Source organism: Podarcis tiliguerta (genome assembly GCF_965153285.1).
Source record: "Podarcis tiliguerta genome assembly, chromosome: 14".
NCBI classification, from domain to species: Eukaryota; Metazoa; Chordata; class Lepidosauria; order Squamata; family Lacertidae; genus Podarcis; species Podarcis tiliguerta.
In genome coordinates, this window is record NC_139547.1 from 25,879,781 (window position 1) to 25,896,424 (window position 16,644).

The following is a 16,644-nucleotide window of genomic DNA, read 5'->3' on the forward strand; positions in this document are numbered from 1 at the left end:
ATAAATGTGTTTCATTTGCATATCTTGTAAACACGGAGAGATCTCCCCATTCAAGTTTATTGCTGCAAATATCTAAATTAAATTAAATTTAATCCATTATGTTTTATAAGGGACGTTAAAAAAAAAGGAAAACCACACCATCCAAGCTGTAATAAAAATGGAGGAGCTTTGCCAAAAAAAATTATAGAAGTGATAAGATCTAGCTATAAAAAAAAGAATGTGTCTCATTTCAGCAAAAGCAATGGGGTGCATGACTATTTATTTATTTAATTAAAAGCATTTCTAAACAGCTTACGATTTCAAAAAATCTCAATCTACAGTGTACACCATGTCTTCCTATATACATAAAAATGTAAGGCTGTCGTCTTATAGTCCCCATTGGAGGATTTGTAGTGTCTCGTCAGAATCCTAGGAAGGGGAGGCTCTAGGGGTTAATGTGGGGATGATATGAGTAGGGTGGTGAGTCAAGTGAGGAGGGGCACAGGGCCCACCCCCAATATAAAATCAATGGGTTGTAGCTGACTAAATTCTACTCTGAGTAGCCCCACTGAAATTAAGGGTGATAAATTCATCATGTCCTTTAATTTAAATAGGCCTACTCACACGAGTAGGACGAACATTGGGTACAACCCAAAACAGAAATATAAACTCAGTTCCGGCACCTCTCAGGTGGGCGCCATTGCCATTATAAGAGAATGAGAGAGGCATTCATGGTGAGTTCCAGCACCTCTTTTTCTAGAAAAAATAGCTCCCCACCTGCCACTTTTCCCCAGGATGATGAGGAGCAATTAATGAGTACTCTTTGGGTTCAGCCAGTCAGCTACAAATCCACCTAACAGTTACCTTTTAATAAATAAATGAATAAATATATGTGTCTGCTAAAAAGTAATCCTTGTTCAATTCAGTGGGACTTACTCCCAGGTAAACGTACACAGGATCAAAGCCTTATCCTCCGAGGAAAAGGAGCTCTTTATTATCGGATTCCATTACTGACACTTTCAAAGGAAAATCTTCTCAATCCCCTTTTAAAACAGTTTTCTTGAAATAGCTTTAGTGTGAAGAATTATATTTGACACCTATTGGGCCAGACCTGATTCATGTGTTTGCAAGGACTTCAAGAGATATATGTAAATGTCTCCAGCTAGGACTTTTTACTTCTCTATGGGATCTGAAGCTCCTTCTGTCAAAACGAATAAGGCTTGAACAAGACCCAGGAGCCTTTGTACTCTTAACATCTGGGAGGATTTGCAGGTTTTCTTTTTGCATTGTTTTCTTATCAAGTTATGTATGGCGTGTGCTTAAAATATGTGTGTGGTGCGAGGCTTAGTGGTTAGAGTGTCAGACTAGGACCTGGGAGACCAGGGTTCAAATCCCCACTCGGCCATGAAGTTTGCTGGGTGACCTTGGGCCAGTCACACTCTCTCAACCTAACCTACCTCACAGGGTTGTTGTGAGGATAAAGTGGAGAGGCAGTGAAGGTGTGTATGCCACCCTGAGATCCTTGGAGGAAAGGTGGGAAACAAATGTAAAAGTTTAAAATAACTCAAATACTGTTAAATGTTTGCTTTCTCTTTTTATTGATTTAAATAGTGCATCTCTCTGTATTTGTTAGACTTTTTGGGGGCAGGGGAAGGGTTCATACATCTTGCCAGGAGCAAAAGTAGGTGCAGCAATTAATGCCAATTTTACCTGTGAGCATAGGGACGCGGGTGGCGCTGTGGGTTAAACCACAGAGCCTAGGACTTGCCGATCAGAAGGTCGGCGGTTCGAATCCCCGTGACGGGGTGAGCTTCCGTTGCTCAGTCCCTGCTCCTGCCCACCTAGCAGTTCGAAAGCATGTCAAAGTGCAAGTAGATAAATAGGTACCGCTCTGGTGGGAAGGTAAATAGCGTTTCCGTGTGCTGCTCTGGTTCGCCAGAAGCGGCTTTGTCATGCTGGCCACATGACCCGGAAGCTGTATGCCTACTGCCTTGGCCAGTAAAGTGAGATGAGCGCCGCAACCCCAGAGTCAGTCACGACTGTACCTAATGGTCAGGGGTCCCTTTACCTTACCTGTGAGCAGTAGGCTCACACTCACATACCTCGCTGCATCCTCCATCCAGGTAAGTAAAAAGCATTAGCAGGATGCAAGGATTCATTCCAGCCAGGCACAAAGGAAACTGCAAGCAGGGCCAAGGTGGGGTGTAACCTGGGGAGGAGCCCAAGTGCCAGACAGAAAGGCCTTGAGGGCCACATTTGCCATCCCCCTGGACCTGAGGTTCACCATCTCTGACAATGGGACTTTGCTAATTGAAGTTTCATTGGGTTGAAAGAGTTTTAACTGGCAATCCACACACAGGAGAATGACGTTTTCTACCTGCTACCTCCATACCTACCTGTCTCCCATATAACCTGCAGTGCATAGGCAAACCCCCGTCACATGATCGCATTGCCCTCCATTATGACATGGGCAATCCTGGCTGCAGTTAACCCCGTATGTTCCTGATGGACACGGCTGGGCACATACAAAGCCCTAGGTAGGAGGAGACAGAGAGAGAAAAACAGTCATTTCAGGTTAACATCATTTCAGGTTAACATGGAGAAAAACAAACAAACAAACAAACAAACACATTGTACTTAGATGTGCATTAAAGGAGGTGCTTTGCATTTCATGCCATCTAATAAAGTGCTTGCCACTTTACCAGTATGTACATATATTAAATGCATATTTTAGTTTGGAAGTCATATGAGAATGTAGGATAAATGTATGCGAAATGACCACGTTAGGGTAAACTGTGTTCATAAATGTCTGTTCTGCCAAGGAATACATAGAAAGTAATGTGAATTGTAATACAAAGTAATACAAAGTAATGTGCTTTTTAAAAATTGCAGATTCATGCAGTAATGGTACAGAATGGACTTATGAATGAATGCAAGAGGACATGGAAGCATACTGAGCCTTCCATTCATATGCCACACGAACCACCCAATTTTTACCAGTAGTTGCTACCACTGAGAAGCTATGGGGTTCAATTCTGCTTGGAAACCCTGCCAAGCCATGTTGTCACTGCCACAACCGTCGGGTCAGGTTCCCCCTCTTCATTGGATGAGGCCAGGGGTTCTGAGTGGGAGAGGGAATCACCCTAGGTGTACACAACCACTCAGAAGGCACACTGATGCACACTGTCTTCCATCAGCCACAGCTGGTGACCCATTGACACCCCTATCTAGACAAAGATAACCTAACTTCTGTTGTCTATGCTCTGGTAACCTCTACTGCAACACATTATACATGGGGCTGCCTCTGAAGATGGCTCAGAAACTTCAGCTAGTGCAAAATTAAGTGGACAGGTTGCTCACCGGAGCAAGACAGTTTGAGTATATTACATTGATTCTGGCTGTCTGTTCATTTCCTGGCCCAATTCATAGTGCTGGTTTCACTTATAAAGCCTCAAATACCTCAAGAACTGCCTCTCCCCATATGCACCAACCAGAACCCTGCGATCATAATCTGAGGTCATTTTTCATGTGCCTTCTCCTTGAAAGATCCAGAGGGTGGTAACATAAGAACGGGCCTTTTCTGTGGTGACTCCCCATTTGTGGAATGCTCTCCCCAGGGAGACTCATCTGGTGCCTTCATTATATACCTTTAGGCACCATGTATTGTGTGTTCTCATTTTCTATTTTTACATTGTAAGATATGGATTGACGGATGAAGGGTAGTATTCAAATTAAATAAATAGTAATAATGATAATAGCAGATGAATCTCAGTTCAATATTTGCAATAGGACAGTGTCTTCCACCATACCTTATGGTAAGGGGCCAGCGTAGGGGTTCTAGGGCACAATGTGTGGCACATACAAAACTTTGTCCTCCCACAACTCACTGCCATTTCGCCTCTTGTAGTATCTGTCACCTGAGGCAGTTGCCTCACTCGGCTTAACAGTAGGACCGGCCCTGCCTCTCAGCCAAGCACCTTAAAGCATTTTAGGCGGGAGAGGGTGGTAGTGGAAGAGGAAAGAATGAACAGTTCTCAGGGCAAATAAAAAAATCACAGCACATCTCAAAACGGGAATAGGAACGGCTTCGTATTTGCCTTCCTCTGACAGTTTCTTCACTCATAGGCCAGGAAGATTTGGCAATACCAACAACTCCAGAATGGAATACAGTGGGTCTCACTAATCATGAAGAAGGACTCTGAAAGCCTATCCTAACTTGTATGATTGCTGGCTCTTCAGCTGTGGAAGGGATAGCTTGGCCTCAATTCAAGAGCATCCGGGCCCTGCCGTAACCATGTGTTAACCTGAATCTCTCTCCAGGAAGGCAAGTTGCCCATTGATCATGATAATAAATGTCTTTTCTCATCATGTTTCAAAGAGGAGAGGATTTCTATCAGCAAATGATGAGGAAGCAGTGCTCCAAGATGCATCCCCTCAAGAGAGGTGTGAATCTTTTGGCACAAACGTGCATTTAGGGAATACAAAATGCCCATCTCCCGAGGATCAAATGTCAGAGCAAAGTTGCAAGCAATTTTATGCATCTCATCAACACAGTTTGTTCCATCAGCAACTTTGCAAAGACTTCAGGCTTGTGTGTTCCTCAACGCCCTTCCCCAATGTCATCAACTGCTGCCGAGCAAAGCAAAAGATGGTCCCAGCACCCCCCCCCCAACACTTCATTTAAGTCAGAACAAGGATCAAACGGCATTCTCCTCTCCAACAGAACAGGTGCGCTGCAAGGACTTTGGGGCAATCAAACATGATCTTGAATACACAGCAGAGCCTGAATGAAGATTAGGTACAACTTCAAACTTTCAACCACTCTCTTCTATTCATAACCAGGGTGTCAGATAATCACTTCCATCATGCAGTGCACAGCTGAACTTCAGAATTTGCTCCCACAGAAGCTTGGATGGCTTTAAACTGGGGTTGGACAAATATATGAAGGATAAGCCTATCAATGCTTAGTAGCTGCAACAAGAGGCAGTAATACATTTAAATACCAGTTGCTGGAGACTGCAGGAGGGGAGAGTGCTCCTGTGCTTGGGTCCTGCTGGTGGAAATACCACAGGCAGCCTCTGTGAGAACAGGATGCTAGACTAGATGGGCCATTGGCTCTTTTCAGACCTTTCAATGTGTCAGGAGTCCTTGCAGGAGCCAGCCCTGTGACCAATAGGACTTTGCAGGACTGGGGCCTTCCTAAGTTTGTTCTGAAGAGGCAAGGCGCAGCTGCGTAACCCACAGCACCTGCTGGCAAGAGCCGGGGAGGGATATAAGGTCAGCATTTCCCTTTGGCTCTTTGCCACAGCAACACGTTTCCTGCCTTGCTGCGTTTGGCTTCTTGCTTCCTGATCCTCGGACCTCGGCTCCTTGACTCCTTGCTTCTCGACCCTCAGACCCTTGACTTCGTGACTCCTTGCTTCTCGATCCTCGGATCCTTGACTTTGTGACTCCCTGCTTCCTCACCCTCGGGTCCCTGGCTTCTGGACTCTCGTTCCTGCTCCCACCCTGCCATCTTGTCCCTAGTCCCGATGTCCTCAGCCGGGACTTCGACCGCCTGTAGACCGGACTGTGACACAATGCACCACAGAAGTGCAGGGGGGCAGTGGAGGGAAGGGGCTCTCCCAGACAATGTGTTTATTTAGCATTCATCTCAATTGTTTGTTGGGAGGTTAGACAGTGCTGCACCAAACATTCCACATTTTCCTGTGCATCTTCCGATCACATTTCTTATTGCAAAAGTCTTATCTTTGAGGGAGGCAGGTGTTGTGCAAGAGCTCCCAATCAACTGCGGTTGTGCCACCTGAACTTTCTAGTATGTGATTGAATCCCACGCCAAAAGAGCGACACTCTGGAGATGACCAATGATTCCACTTCACACGAGTGACTGTGAAAACAGAACTGAAAGACCTTCCTCTGGGGTAGATGCCAAACACAAAAAACATGAAAACGGGCAGGGGTACCATTCGTATGTTTGGCATGAAATCTTGGCTCTATTTGAGATTGCAAAACCTAAAGGAGAACAGGCTCTGGTGCTCACTGATATAAGGCTCCTTACTGTAGTTCAGTGTGTTTTAGAGTGGAACAATCTTTCTTTAGGAGCTTGTGATTTCTTAAAATTCAGAAGCGCTTTTCAAAACCTGAACAACTCAGGAATCAGCTTGAAAAACAAAGCAATTCTTCTCCCTCATTCATCCATTTTGAACCTCTGCAAATAAGATGGGGAGAGAGCAGGGGGGGAGGGGTTTCAAGGTCCTGAAGGAGGAGTATCTTTTGTGGAAATGCATTGAACTACGACAAAGTTTTGCCTCGGTGAGCCTTGTTTTGTTCATTTGAGATGCCTTCCCCCTTTTTCTTGTGCTCCCTTTGAGATAAGCCTAATAATGCTGTCACAGACAAGGAGAGTCAGTAGGGACTCAGTTTTTGAGGGTAGCCCCAAGCAATGCAGCCGGAGAGAGCCCCATAACTGTTCTGCGGAGAGTTGGAGACAGAGTTGCCTGACAATGGACATGAACAGAGGGAATTAATAAAGGGGATGCTTGCACTCTAGGCAGAGTCCAACTTAGCCAGAACATGCCTCAACTTAGAGCAGCCTTTGTCAACCAGGTGCACTTTAGATGTTTTGGGGCACACCGCCATCAGCCACAGCCGGCACAGTCCATGCTGGTTGAAGCTGGTGGGGGCTGATCCTCCAAATCACATAAAGGTAATGGGACCCCTGACCATTAGGTCCAGCTGTGGCCGACTCTGGGGTTGTGGCGCTCATCTCGCTTTATTGGCTGAGGGAGCCGGCGTACAGCTTCTGGGTCATGTGGCCAGCATGACTAAGCCACTTATGGCGAACCAGAGCAGCGCCCGGAAATGCCGTTTACCTTCCCGCCGAAGCGGTACCTATTTATCTACTTGCACTTTGACGTGCTTTCAAACTGCTAGGTTGGCAGGAGCTGGGACCGAACAACAGGAGCTCACCCCGTCGCAGGGATTCAAACTGCCAACCTTCTGATCATCAAGTCCTAAGCTCTGTGGTTTAACCCACAGCGCCACCTGCGTCAGAATTGTAGAGTTGGAAGCGTCACCTATTCCATCCCCCAGCAATCCAGGAGTCTTGTTGTCTGGCATGGGGCTTGAACCTACAACCCTGAGATTAAGAGTCTTGTGCTCCACCAACTGAGCTATTCCACAGGATGCCAAGTTGGCAAAGGCTCTAAGAAACAAGAAGAGCCTGATGGCCCATCTAGTCCAGCATCCTGTTCTCACAATGGCCAACCAGATGCCTCTGGGAAGCAAACAAGCAGGACCCGAGTGCAACAAGGCTCTTTCGTCCTGTAGCTTCCAGCAACTGGTTTTCAAAAGCATCATTGCCTTTGACCGTGGGGAGAGCATAGTCACTGTGGCTGGTGGCCACTGGTAGCCTTCTCCTTGCATGCCATTGCAATAGATCATTACAGTTAACAGTAACAGATTATGGTAAAGCAGTAGTGGCCAGCTTAGTGGGGCAGAGGCATAGAGCATTGTCGCATCTCTCCTGGGTGGGGTTTGGTGGGGAGGCAAGATTGTGGCTGTGCAGACACACCAGCAACAGTGTCAGATTGGCTCTGTTGCTGCATCTGATCCAAATCCTGCTCGGCTTCATCTGGGGTAGCTGCACTGATCCCTGTGCCAGACAGAGTGGCTCTTGTTTCCACCACACTGCCTGCTATTGCTGTAAAGCTGGATTTCCTGCTAGATTCTTCGTCCTACCGAGCAGGCATTCTATCTGAGAACAGGAGCAATGCTATCTTTAAAAGGAGGGAACTGAAGGGTGGGGAGCAAGAAAGAGACAGAGAGCACACGCTGATCTTCCTTTTCAATCTCCTGCTTCAACTGGGAACCTGATTCCTCAGGGAGCAAATCTCTTGGCAGAGCTGCATTTCATCATACGCACCCCAGGGGAGCGTAGAAACTGCTGTTCTCTTGCGATGGTTTCTGGTCCCAGGTGAAATCAAGTTGGAGTCGATGTATATTAATAAACCTGAAGTTGCAAATGTCTTCAAGGAATACTGGTGCCTGCATAGCGTATATTCTACATACGCCCAAAGCACACTAAACATGCATTCAAAATGTCTACAGCCAAAGACAGGCCTTCTGCGGAACACAAGGCCACGAGGACAGTAGCACCTTCTTTCCATTTCTCCATTCCTGGCTTGCTGCAGCCAAAACTGTCCTCCAAACATCAAGGGTTAAAAACACAAAGCAAGAAAAGAATAAGGAAAAAGTTTCTCTCCCCCACACAGACACACACAGTGGCTGTGCAGAATCTTTTTCCTCTTTCATGAAAGCCCTGGAGAGGCCCTTTAAACTTAAAATCCCAACATTTGCAAGTGGAGTGCTTTTGCTTCTAACTGCCTCTGCTTCCCCCAGAGCTCCTGCTCTGCCTCTTTCAGAGTGTGCATGTCTGTGTATGTGTGTTTTAAGCTCAGCTCAGTTCAAAAGCAGGCACTGTTAACTGCAGGTTTGTCCCCAGGGAACCGAACAGCTAAGGATAGGGTTTTCAAGAAGCACCCCTGGCCTTTGGAATGCATCTCTCTGTTTCTTCCAGGCAGCATCAGTGCAGACAGCCTCATTTACGGTCCACCCACCAACTGAGTAGAATAGAATTTCTACAGCTTACACACCCCCACCCACATGGTAGTGCACTTTTGACAGTCTCTCTGGCTGTACTTCTGCAGGCACACACCTACAGGTAATATTGCACCACCAGCTTCAGGGTGATGTGCAGCTTATCTGCTTGATGGTGCGGCACCATAGGTCCACTGCACACAGCTTAACATCCATGCTCAGGCAAGCCACAGAATCCAGACCACAGGCTGGCATCATCAGTTGTGCTGGATTCAATTATTCAGTACCCACTTGCTTTCTGTATTTAGCAGTTTATGACACAGCCTCAACGATGTCCTTCTGTAAGCTGTATTGCCCCCCTATGCTCCTTTGTGAGGAAGTGTGGGATATACATATCTATATGAATTTAATAAATAAAGAAAAGAAACATTGCCTCCAGTTGTTATGCACCTTTTTTAATTGCAACTCTGTCGTTTGTATTATTACGCTGCTGTTTAATATTATTTTAAAATATTGCAAGAAATTTGCCTGGGGGTTATTGTAGTTTCCCTGGGGTTACGGCAGTTTCAGGCATGGGAAAATGTGATGGTGTCAAGTGAGGGAACAGGAAGGGTCAGACATTTAAAATCCACCCCTGCTCCAGTCCATCTTCCAACCCAAATAACCTAAGCTGTCCTAGCAATGTGCCCTCTGGCAATGAGGTGCTGTTACTCAGTGTCTGTCCAAAAGAAAACAATTGCTACCCCAAACTTGATTGTGAACACAGAAACATAGGAAGCTGCCTTATACCAAGAGAGATGGGGCAGGGCACCTGGAGATGGGGATTTCGATCCAAACTACTGGAAATAAATGAATCATCCGGAGCATCAGGATGTTTTTCATACATTTTTTTATATATCTGTATTAGGCATTATTCTATCTCCTGTTCAGTTTTAAGGTGTTCAAGTTGGATTGGTTTATTTCTATTGTTTTATACAAATGTGTTTGGATTGGGGGGTTGGTTTTTTTGGCATTTATTTCCAACTGTTTCTCATCTGTACTTTTTTGAGTGGCTATACTTAATTGTTCACTTTGGGAACCATGTTGTGGGAAGGTGTCAGACAAACGATGGAGGTGGTGATGCCAGCATTGCAGAGGATTGGGCTAGAAGACATTTTGGGTCTGTTCCAACTCTTTCATTCTGTGATTCTGCAATGATGACGGTGGTGATATGGACCAGACTGAACACAGCTGAGAGCTTATTATGAAACCAACTTTGTGATGGTGGCAAAACACAACAGAACGTAACCAATGGGTTGGGTCCAGCAAGGTTCTGCTTAGAGTAGTCCCACTGACATTAAGGGGCCTAAATTAGACCATTCATTTCAGTGGATCTACTGTGAATAGGATTCTGGATAGCTGAGTCAGTAAAGCATGAGACACTGAATCTCAGGGCCATGGGTTTGAGTGCCACATTGGGCAAAAGATAGGGGGTTGGACTAAATAACCTTTGCGGTCCCTTCCAACTTTAAAATTCTATGAATCTATGAGTCTATGATTCTATGGCTAACACTAAACACAGTCCAATGCTTCTCTACTAGCCTTGCATCCTGGGGAGCAACCCTAATTGTAACAGTGGTAGTCCTGCCATTCAGCACTCTCTCCACCCTTCCAAAATTCACCAGGGGATCCATGGGGAGAAGAAGAGTGCGCAGTTCAGCACATTCCTGCCATAGCTCAGAGCTTGTCACGATTGTTCCAGCATGGACCTGGTGGCTCCTCACTCCCCACCCCCATGTAATCCACAGCTTCCAGCCATCTTCATAGCCTTTCATGGTATTAACTAGGAAGGATCCCCAGAGTCTGTCTGACACCCCTTCCCCTGCCTTTCCCTTTCTCTGCCCAATTCCAGCAGCGGGACTTGCCAACAGGCTAATTGTCAAATGATGGAATGATGCCAGGGAACGGAGCGCAGCTGAATGAAGCCTTGGCAAATCCAGAGGGAGTTAATTATCACATTATTGATACAGATTTAGATTTGGAAAAGGGGGAGAGAAAAAGAGCGCAGCCTTTCCGCCCCCCCTCCCTTGACACACAGAATTAAAGGTGCGAGTAATAATGCGCTGCCTCGAAGCCAATCCCCGGCAGCCCCTCTTAACACAAGTAAAATTATGCCAGAAATGAGCAAGATTATGCGAGCGGGAGGGAAAGAATTGCATTGACCTCTGTAGCAGACCTCCCTCTGACACAGTGCAAACACTCCCCAGAGCCTCTGAGTTGCAGCATTCATGCCTTCTCTTTCTGTGACTTTGGACGCCTCTTGTTCTCATCCATCTCATTTGAATCTTCCTCTTCCTCCCAGGAGCTCATTGGTGGCCTGAGAGCCTCCACCCCACACTGACCACGTTTTATGCACAGACCACGTTTTATAGTTAGGCTAAGAGATTATGGGCTGCGGTAGGATCACCTGGGGAGCTTCATGGCTGAGGGCAAATGGAAGCCAGATCTCCCTGATAAAGAGCCACATGCTTCATCTCATTGTTAGGCTCAGGTAGAAGGAAAAAGTGTGATTAGTTTATCTTTCTCATAAATCATAGAATGACAAAATTGTAGAGTTGGAAGGTGTCCAAAGGGTCATTACTCCAAACCCCTGCAATGACACGGAACTCAGCCCCAACTTTTGATGATAATGATGGTGATGATAATAATAATACAGTGGTACTTCGGGTTACATACGCTTTAGGTTACATACGCTTCAGGTTACAGACTCCGCTAACCCAGAAATATTACCTCGGGTTAAGAACTTTGCTTCAGGATGAGAACAGAAATCGTGCTCCGGCGGCGCAGCAGTAGGCCCTATTATCTAAAGTGGTGCTTTAGACCTCTGTCTAAAGTACGGACCTCTGAACGAATTAAGTACTTAACCCGAGGTACCACTGTAATAGTTGTTAGAAGGCCCCTTTTCCCTTCAGAGAACTACATTTCCCAGCATACTCTGGGAAATACAGTCTTTTAAGCCACTCAGGGAATTGAAGTTCTATGAGGGGAACAGGGGCCTCCTAACAACTCTCAGCACCCTTAACAAACTACAGCTCCCAGGGTTCTTTGGGGGAAGCCATGACTGTTAAAGTGGCATCATGCTGCTTTAAATGTATGGTGTGGATGCAGCCTCAGTTCACGCTAGCCACTCAGCACATCTCTTGAGCCTCACTGTCAGTTCAGTGAGTCTGGTGCTCATCCTGGAAAACAGTCCAACAGATCTCTGGGGAGCACTGCCTATTAGAATATGAGACTGGGTGCCATATTTTAAAAGTCACTTACTGAATCTGTCTTGTGCAAATGGCTTGGAGAGGCGTTATGCAAAGCTTAACCCCACCGACATTTATGTGCACTAAAGTATGTTCCAAGGGGTGCATGACTGCAGCTGTAGTCCAATGTTACATACCATCCATCCTGGGGGACAGGCACACTCTCCAGTGACGTGGTGGCAGGTGCCCCCATTCTGGCATGGGCACCGCTGCTCACACTGCGTTCCATGGGTGCCGGGAGGACAATGCTCTTCGCAGCTTCGCAGGTGTTGTCGGAAGCGAGGAGGGACGGACACCAAAATGAAACACAAAACAGACACAGAAACAATTTACATCAGGAAGCTACAAGAGGGCAGCCCACTACAGCGCTGTTGCAGGAGCCCCTACACAAATAATCAAACACTCAGCGAATTCCGATCGATGGCATCAATGGTAAAATGTAGCTATCCGATATTTACTGCTCCAAACAACATTGCTTTTGTTTCAGATCCTTTATTCGTTTTAAGAGCCCTTCACTCAGAAAGATAACCTCTGGTTCATGGGAGCTAAAAGTATTCCCACAAGGGGAAGATTCAGTTGTACACTGGGCAAGCGGTATGGCAAGGTGGGTGGAAGTTATGTGCTGAACTCCCCAAACTCAACAAACATTTGCAATACAGTATGATGCAATACAGGGGACGTGGGTGGCGCTGTGGGTTCAACCACAGAGCCTAGGACTTGCCGATCGGAAGGTCGGCGGTTCGAATCCCCGCAACAGGGTGAGCTCCTGTTGCTCGGTCCCTGCTCCTGCCAACCTAGCAGTTCGAAAGCACATCAGAGTGCAAGTAGATAAATAGGTACTGCTCTGGCGAGAAGGTAAACGGCGTTTCCGTGCGCTGCTCTGGTTCGCCAGAAGCGGCTTAGTCATGCTGGCCACATGACCCAGAAGTTGTATGCCGGCTCCCTTGGCCAATAAAGTAAGATGAGCACTGCAACCCCAGAGTCGGCCACGACCGGACCTAATGGCCAGGGGTCCCCCTTACCTTTACCTTATGATCACCTCTTACGCAAGGTTTGGTTCGAAGGGTTCCCACATATACATGAAAATTGTGCATGCCACACAGATGGTCTGCGAGGGAAACATGTTCACTATGTGATGGTGAGCTTTGCTTCCTTGGTGGGTCACAAGTTGCACAGGGCTTCTCTCCAAAAGAAGGAATCCTAACTGGGCACATTTCAGACAACTGTGACACTAATATTTAAAGCATTATGATGCCCCTTCAAACAGTTATGGCTTCCCACAAACAATTCTGAGAGCTGTAGTTTGCCAAGGGTGCAGAGAGTTGCTAGGAGGCCCCTCTTCTCCTCACAGAACTACAATTCCCAAAGTTCCCTGCAAAGTGGGGTCGATGGTTTGACTCCGAACTGTAGCTCTGGGAGGGGGAACAGAGGCCTCCTAACAACTCTCAAACTACAGCTCCCAGAATTCCTTGGGGCAAGCCGTGGCTACTTAAAGTGGTATCACCGTGCTTCAAATGTACATTGGGAATGTGGTCCTAAGAGAAAGCAACTGCTGCAAAGCCCACATGTAAAAGGTTCCCAGCACTCAACTTACAAGACACCTGTGTATCCAGGAGCACAGTGGCACTCCCCGGTCTTATGGTCACAGGTGGCCCCATTGTGACACTGGCACTTCAGCTGGCAGCCTTTGCCGTAACTTCCAGGATCGCACAAGTCCTCGCAGCGCCATCCTTTGTATCCAGTCGCACAGACACAGGCGCCAGTGATGGGGTTGCAAAGTGCTTCGTTCTGGCACTGGCAGCGGTTGCTGCAGTGAGGACCCCAGTGGTCACTATCACAACCTGGAAGCAGAAGGAGGAGAAACACATGCTCATTATGCTGAAGAACACATCACATTAGTGGCACTTCACGTGATCCCTTGGAAGGTTAGGAACAGAAGAAAAGTTGAAGCACTCCCCACATCAAACACACACATACACATATGTAGAAATTATAGCCGAAATTCATTAGAAGCTTTCCTGAGCTTTTTAGCTGTTGTAAGAAAAGGTTTTTTGGCTGTCTTTTATGGTTGTTTTTCACTATTATAAGCTGTATTTTTTTTAAAAAAAATGTTATGTTGCAAATCACTGAGGAAATACTCTAGATGGGTATCTGCATACATTTAATAAATAGCATGAATGTTTTTTCCCCCTCTCTCAACCTTCCTTTGCAGAATTTCATCTTCATTTTCTCCACTATTCCTTTTCTCTTTTTTTGTATTGCCCCCACCCACACAAACACCTTGGAACGATGGCAGGTTTGGAGTATCCTTTAAAAGCAAGACATGGTGTGCTCCCTTGCGAGACTCTCCCTGTGGGACTGGAGGGACTTGGAGACACAGGCTTCTCCTAAATGGCATGGGTCTGTTGCAAACAGCAAATGTAGTGCTGAGTTCTTGGTGATGGGATGAAGGTCATGCGCCCTGGCTCCTCCTCCTCCTCTGCCTCCAGCCCCCCCCCCCTTCTAGATGGTCAATGTCTTCCCCTGTTCCTGGGGAATATCTCCACTCCATAGATGGGGCAGGACATGAAGTCAGTGGCCCTGTCCATCTCCCTTCCCCAGTCTCTAAAGGCAAGGGAGTGGGGGCCCTCCCTCGCAGGCTGCTCCCCACCAAAGGCATCCTTTGTGCCCCCTCCTCTTCTTCCTCATCATCTGAGAGCAGCTGCCACCCCAGCACTGTGCCAATCAGGATTGAGGGGCTCATCACACACACACACACACACCCCCTCAAAGGGAGAAAATATATTGAAAAGCTCACAGAGAATGATAGGGACTTGGGTATGTCTAAAGTAGGCCTTTAGATCATGGACTGGGGCCGTGTTGGCAGAGAGGATAGGGCACTCCAATCTCTGACTGGCTCTCAGGGCGATCGTGTCCCCTGGATTTACAGCAACAGAAAAAAAAGGAACAAGTCCTGGCAATACACCCACTACATCATGCATTGTTTTTACTGCATAGTAAACAGGGATGGATTTATCTCTTTTCCCTATGGAAGGGGATACAGGGATGAGAGAGAGAGGAGCTGTTGTTTCTGCCAATTTCAGACGCTCTCTCTCAAAAATAGACTTGTCTCTTGAACAGGGCTTGGTACGCAGCCATGTTGACCAGGACTCTTGTCCCCTAGGCCTGTTTTTGCCAGGAAAAAGTCTGTTTCCCCCTCTCATAATGTTAGAACTCATGGACATCCAATGAACCTGAATGTTGGAAGATTTAGGACAGATAAATTACAGCATTTTTCGCTCTATAAGATGCACTTTCCCCCTCCTAAAAATCAAGGGGAAATGTGTGTGCATCTTATGGAGCGAATGCAGGCAGGAGGCTCTGCTCAGCACTCCCTTTAAAGAGCCGCATGGGAAAAGCCCCGAAGAGCCGCACACACACTCCTTTAAAGGGAGCGTGGCTCTTGGGGGAGCCTTAGTCGCGCGCAGCCTCTCCTGGGCAAGGGGAGCCTTCATCCCCTGCCCGGGAGAGGCTGCGCACAGCTAAGCCAGAAGCCAGGACAGCCAGCGGGAACGCTGCGCAGCGATCCCTCTTGCCGTTCTGGCTTCTGAGATTCAGAATATTTTTTCTTGTTTTCCTCCTCCAAAAACTAGGTGCGTCTTATGGTCTGGTGCGTCTTATGGAGCGAAAAATACGGTGAGTATTTCTTCACACAGTGCACAGTCAAACCATACTACGCACTTCCCCAGGAGACAACTGCCTTCTCCGGGAGACAGCGATGGCCACTGACTTGGATGGCTTTAAAATGGGATTAGCCAGATTCATGGAGAAAGTAATCAATGGTTACTAGCCACAAGGGCTATGCTCTGCCTCCACAATTGGAGGCAGCAATGCTTCTGAATTTATGGAGGAGAGAGTGCTCTTGTGCTTGGGTCCTACTAGGTTTCCTATTGGGGCATCTGGCTGACCACTGTGAGAACAGGATTCTGGACTAAATGGGCCACTGGCCTAATCCAGCAGGCTCTTCTTATGTTAAGGCTGGGCACAGAAAACAGCAGTAAGGGAGATGATGCCTCTGAGCATAAGCAAAGTGACTTGCCAGGGAATGACCACAAGCAGTCACAGGCTCCCAGGAAATCTTGAGTCTCAACATCTCTGCATTTAGAAACTAAACATTGGTGCCGGACTCCTTATCAGACATCTGGACAAATCTTTCAATCAATTGAGTTAACCCAGTGAGATAGCATCATTAGCACTCTTAAAAGAAAAGAAAAAACACATCACCAGAATTCTTCCTCCAGAGACCATGTAAATAAGGAAGCAACATTCACTACAGCAAAACCAAATCTGAGTATCTTTAAAGGCTCTGGCTTAATTTGACCTTATTTCAGGGTCTCTCTCTCTCTCTGCACGTGACAAAATCCATACTCTTTATATGATGTCTCAGGGGAGCATTATAAATATTCCATCAAAGGTAAAGAGAAGGAAGGGAGAATTCTTGGCTCAACCTGAAAGCCAAGAGAGCCAAATCCTCTCCTCCTTTTGCACCACAAGGCACCCTGGAGCTGCCCAATTTATTTCTAATTTACATCCAGATGAGCAGGAGGTAGAAAGGAGAGGATTCGGCCAGAATAATAAACCATTCCAGAACATTTGGAACATGCATTTTTTATCATTTAAATAAAATACTAATCTTGTAAGGAAGGGAGATAATGAATTGAACGGAGGAAGTTGAACCGGAGAAGAGGAGATGCCAGGAGCAGAGCACTTGGGGACAACCATCATATCTCTCTCTTTGAGG

The 16,644-nt window shown here is 46.7% G+C and overlaps 1 protein-coding gene across 7 annotated transcripts in view; it reads right to left on the bottom strand.

The window, feature by feature from the left end:
• MEGF11 (multiple EGF like domains 11) overlaps positions 1-16,644 on the bottom strand; it is a 345,431-nt gene that overhangs the window by 123,490 nt on the left and 205,297 nt on the right. For all 7 annotated transcript variants that reach the window (XM_083411873.1, XM_083411869.1, XM_083411871.1 and 4 more), the window contains 3 exons: positions 13,459-13,705; positions 12,002-12,122; positions 2,376-2,512 (listed from right to left, as the gene is read on the bottom strand). In XM_083411873.1, the coding sequence (XP_083267999.1) occupies positions 2,376-2,512; positions 12,002-12,122; positions 13,459-13,705 (505 nt within the window). The remainder of the gene's footprint in view (positions 1-2,375; positions 2,513-12,001; positions 12,123-13,458; positions 13,706-16,644) is intronic.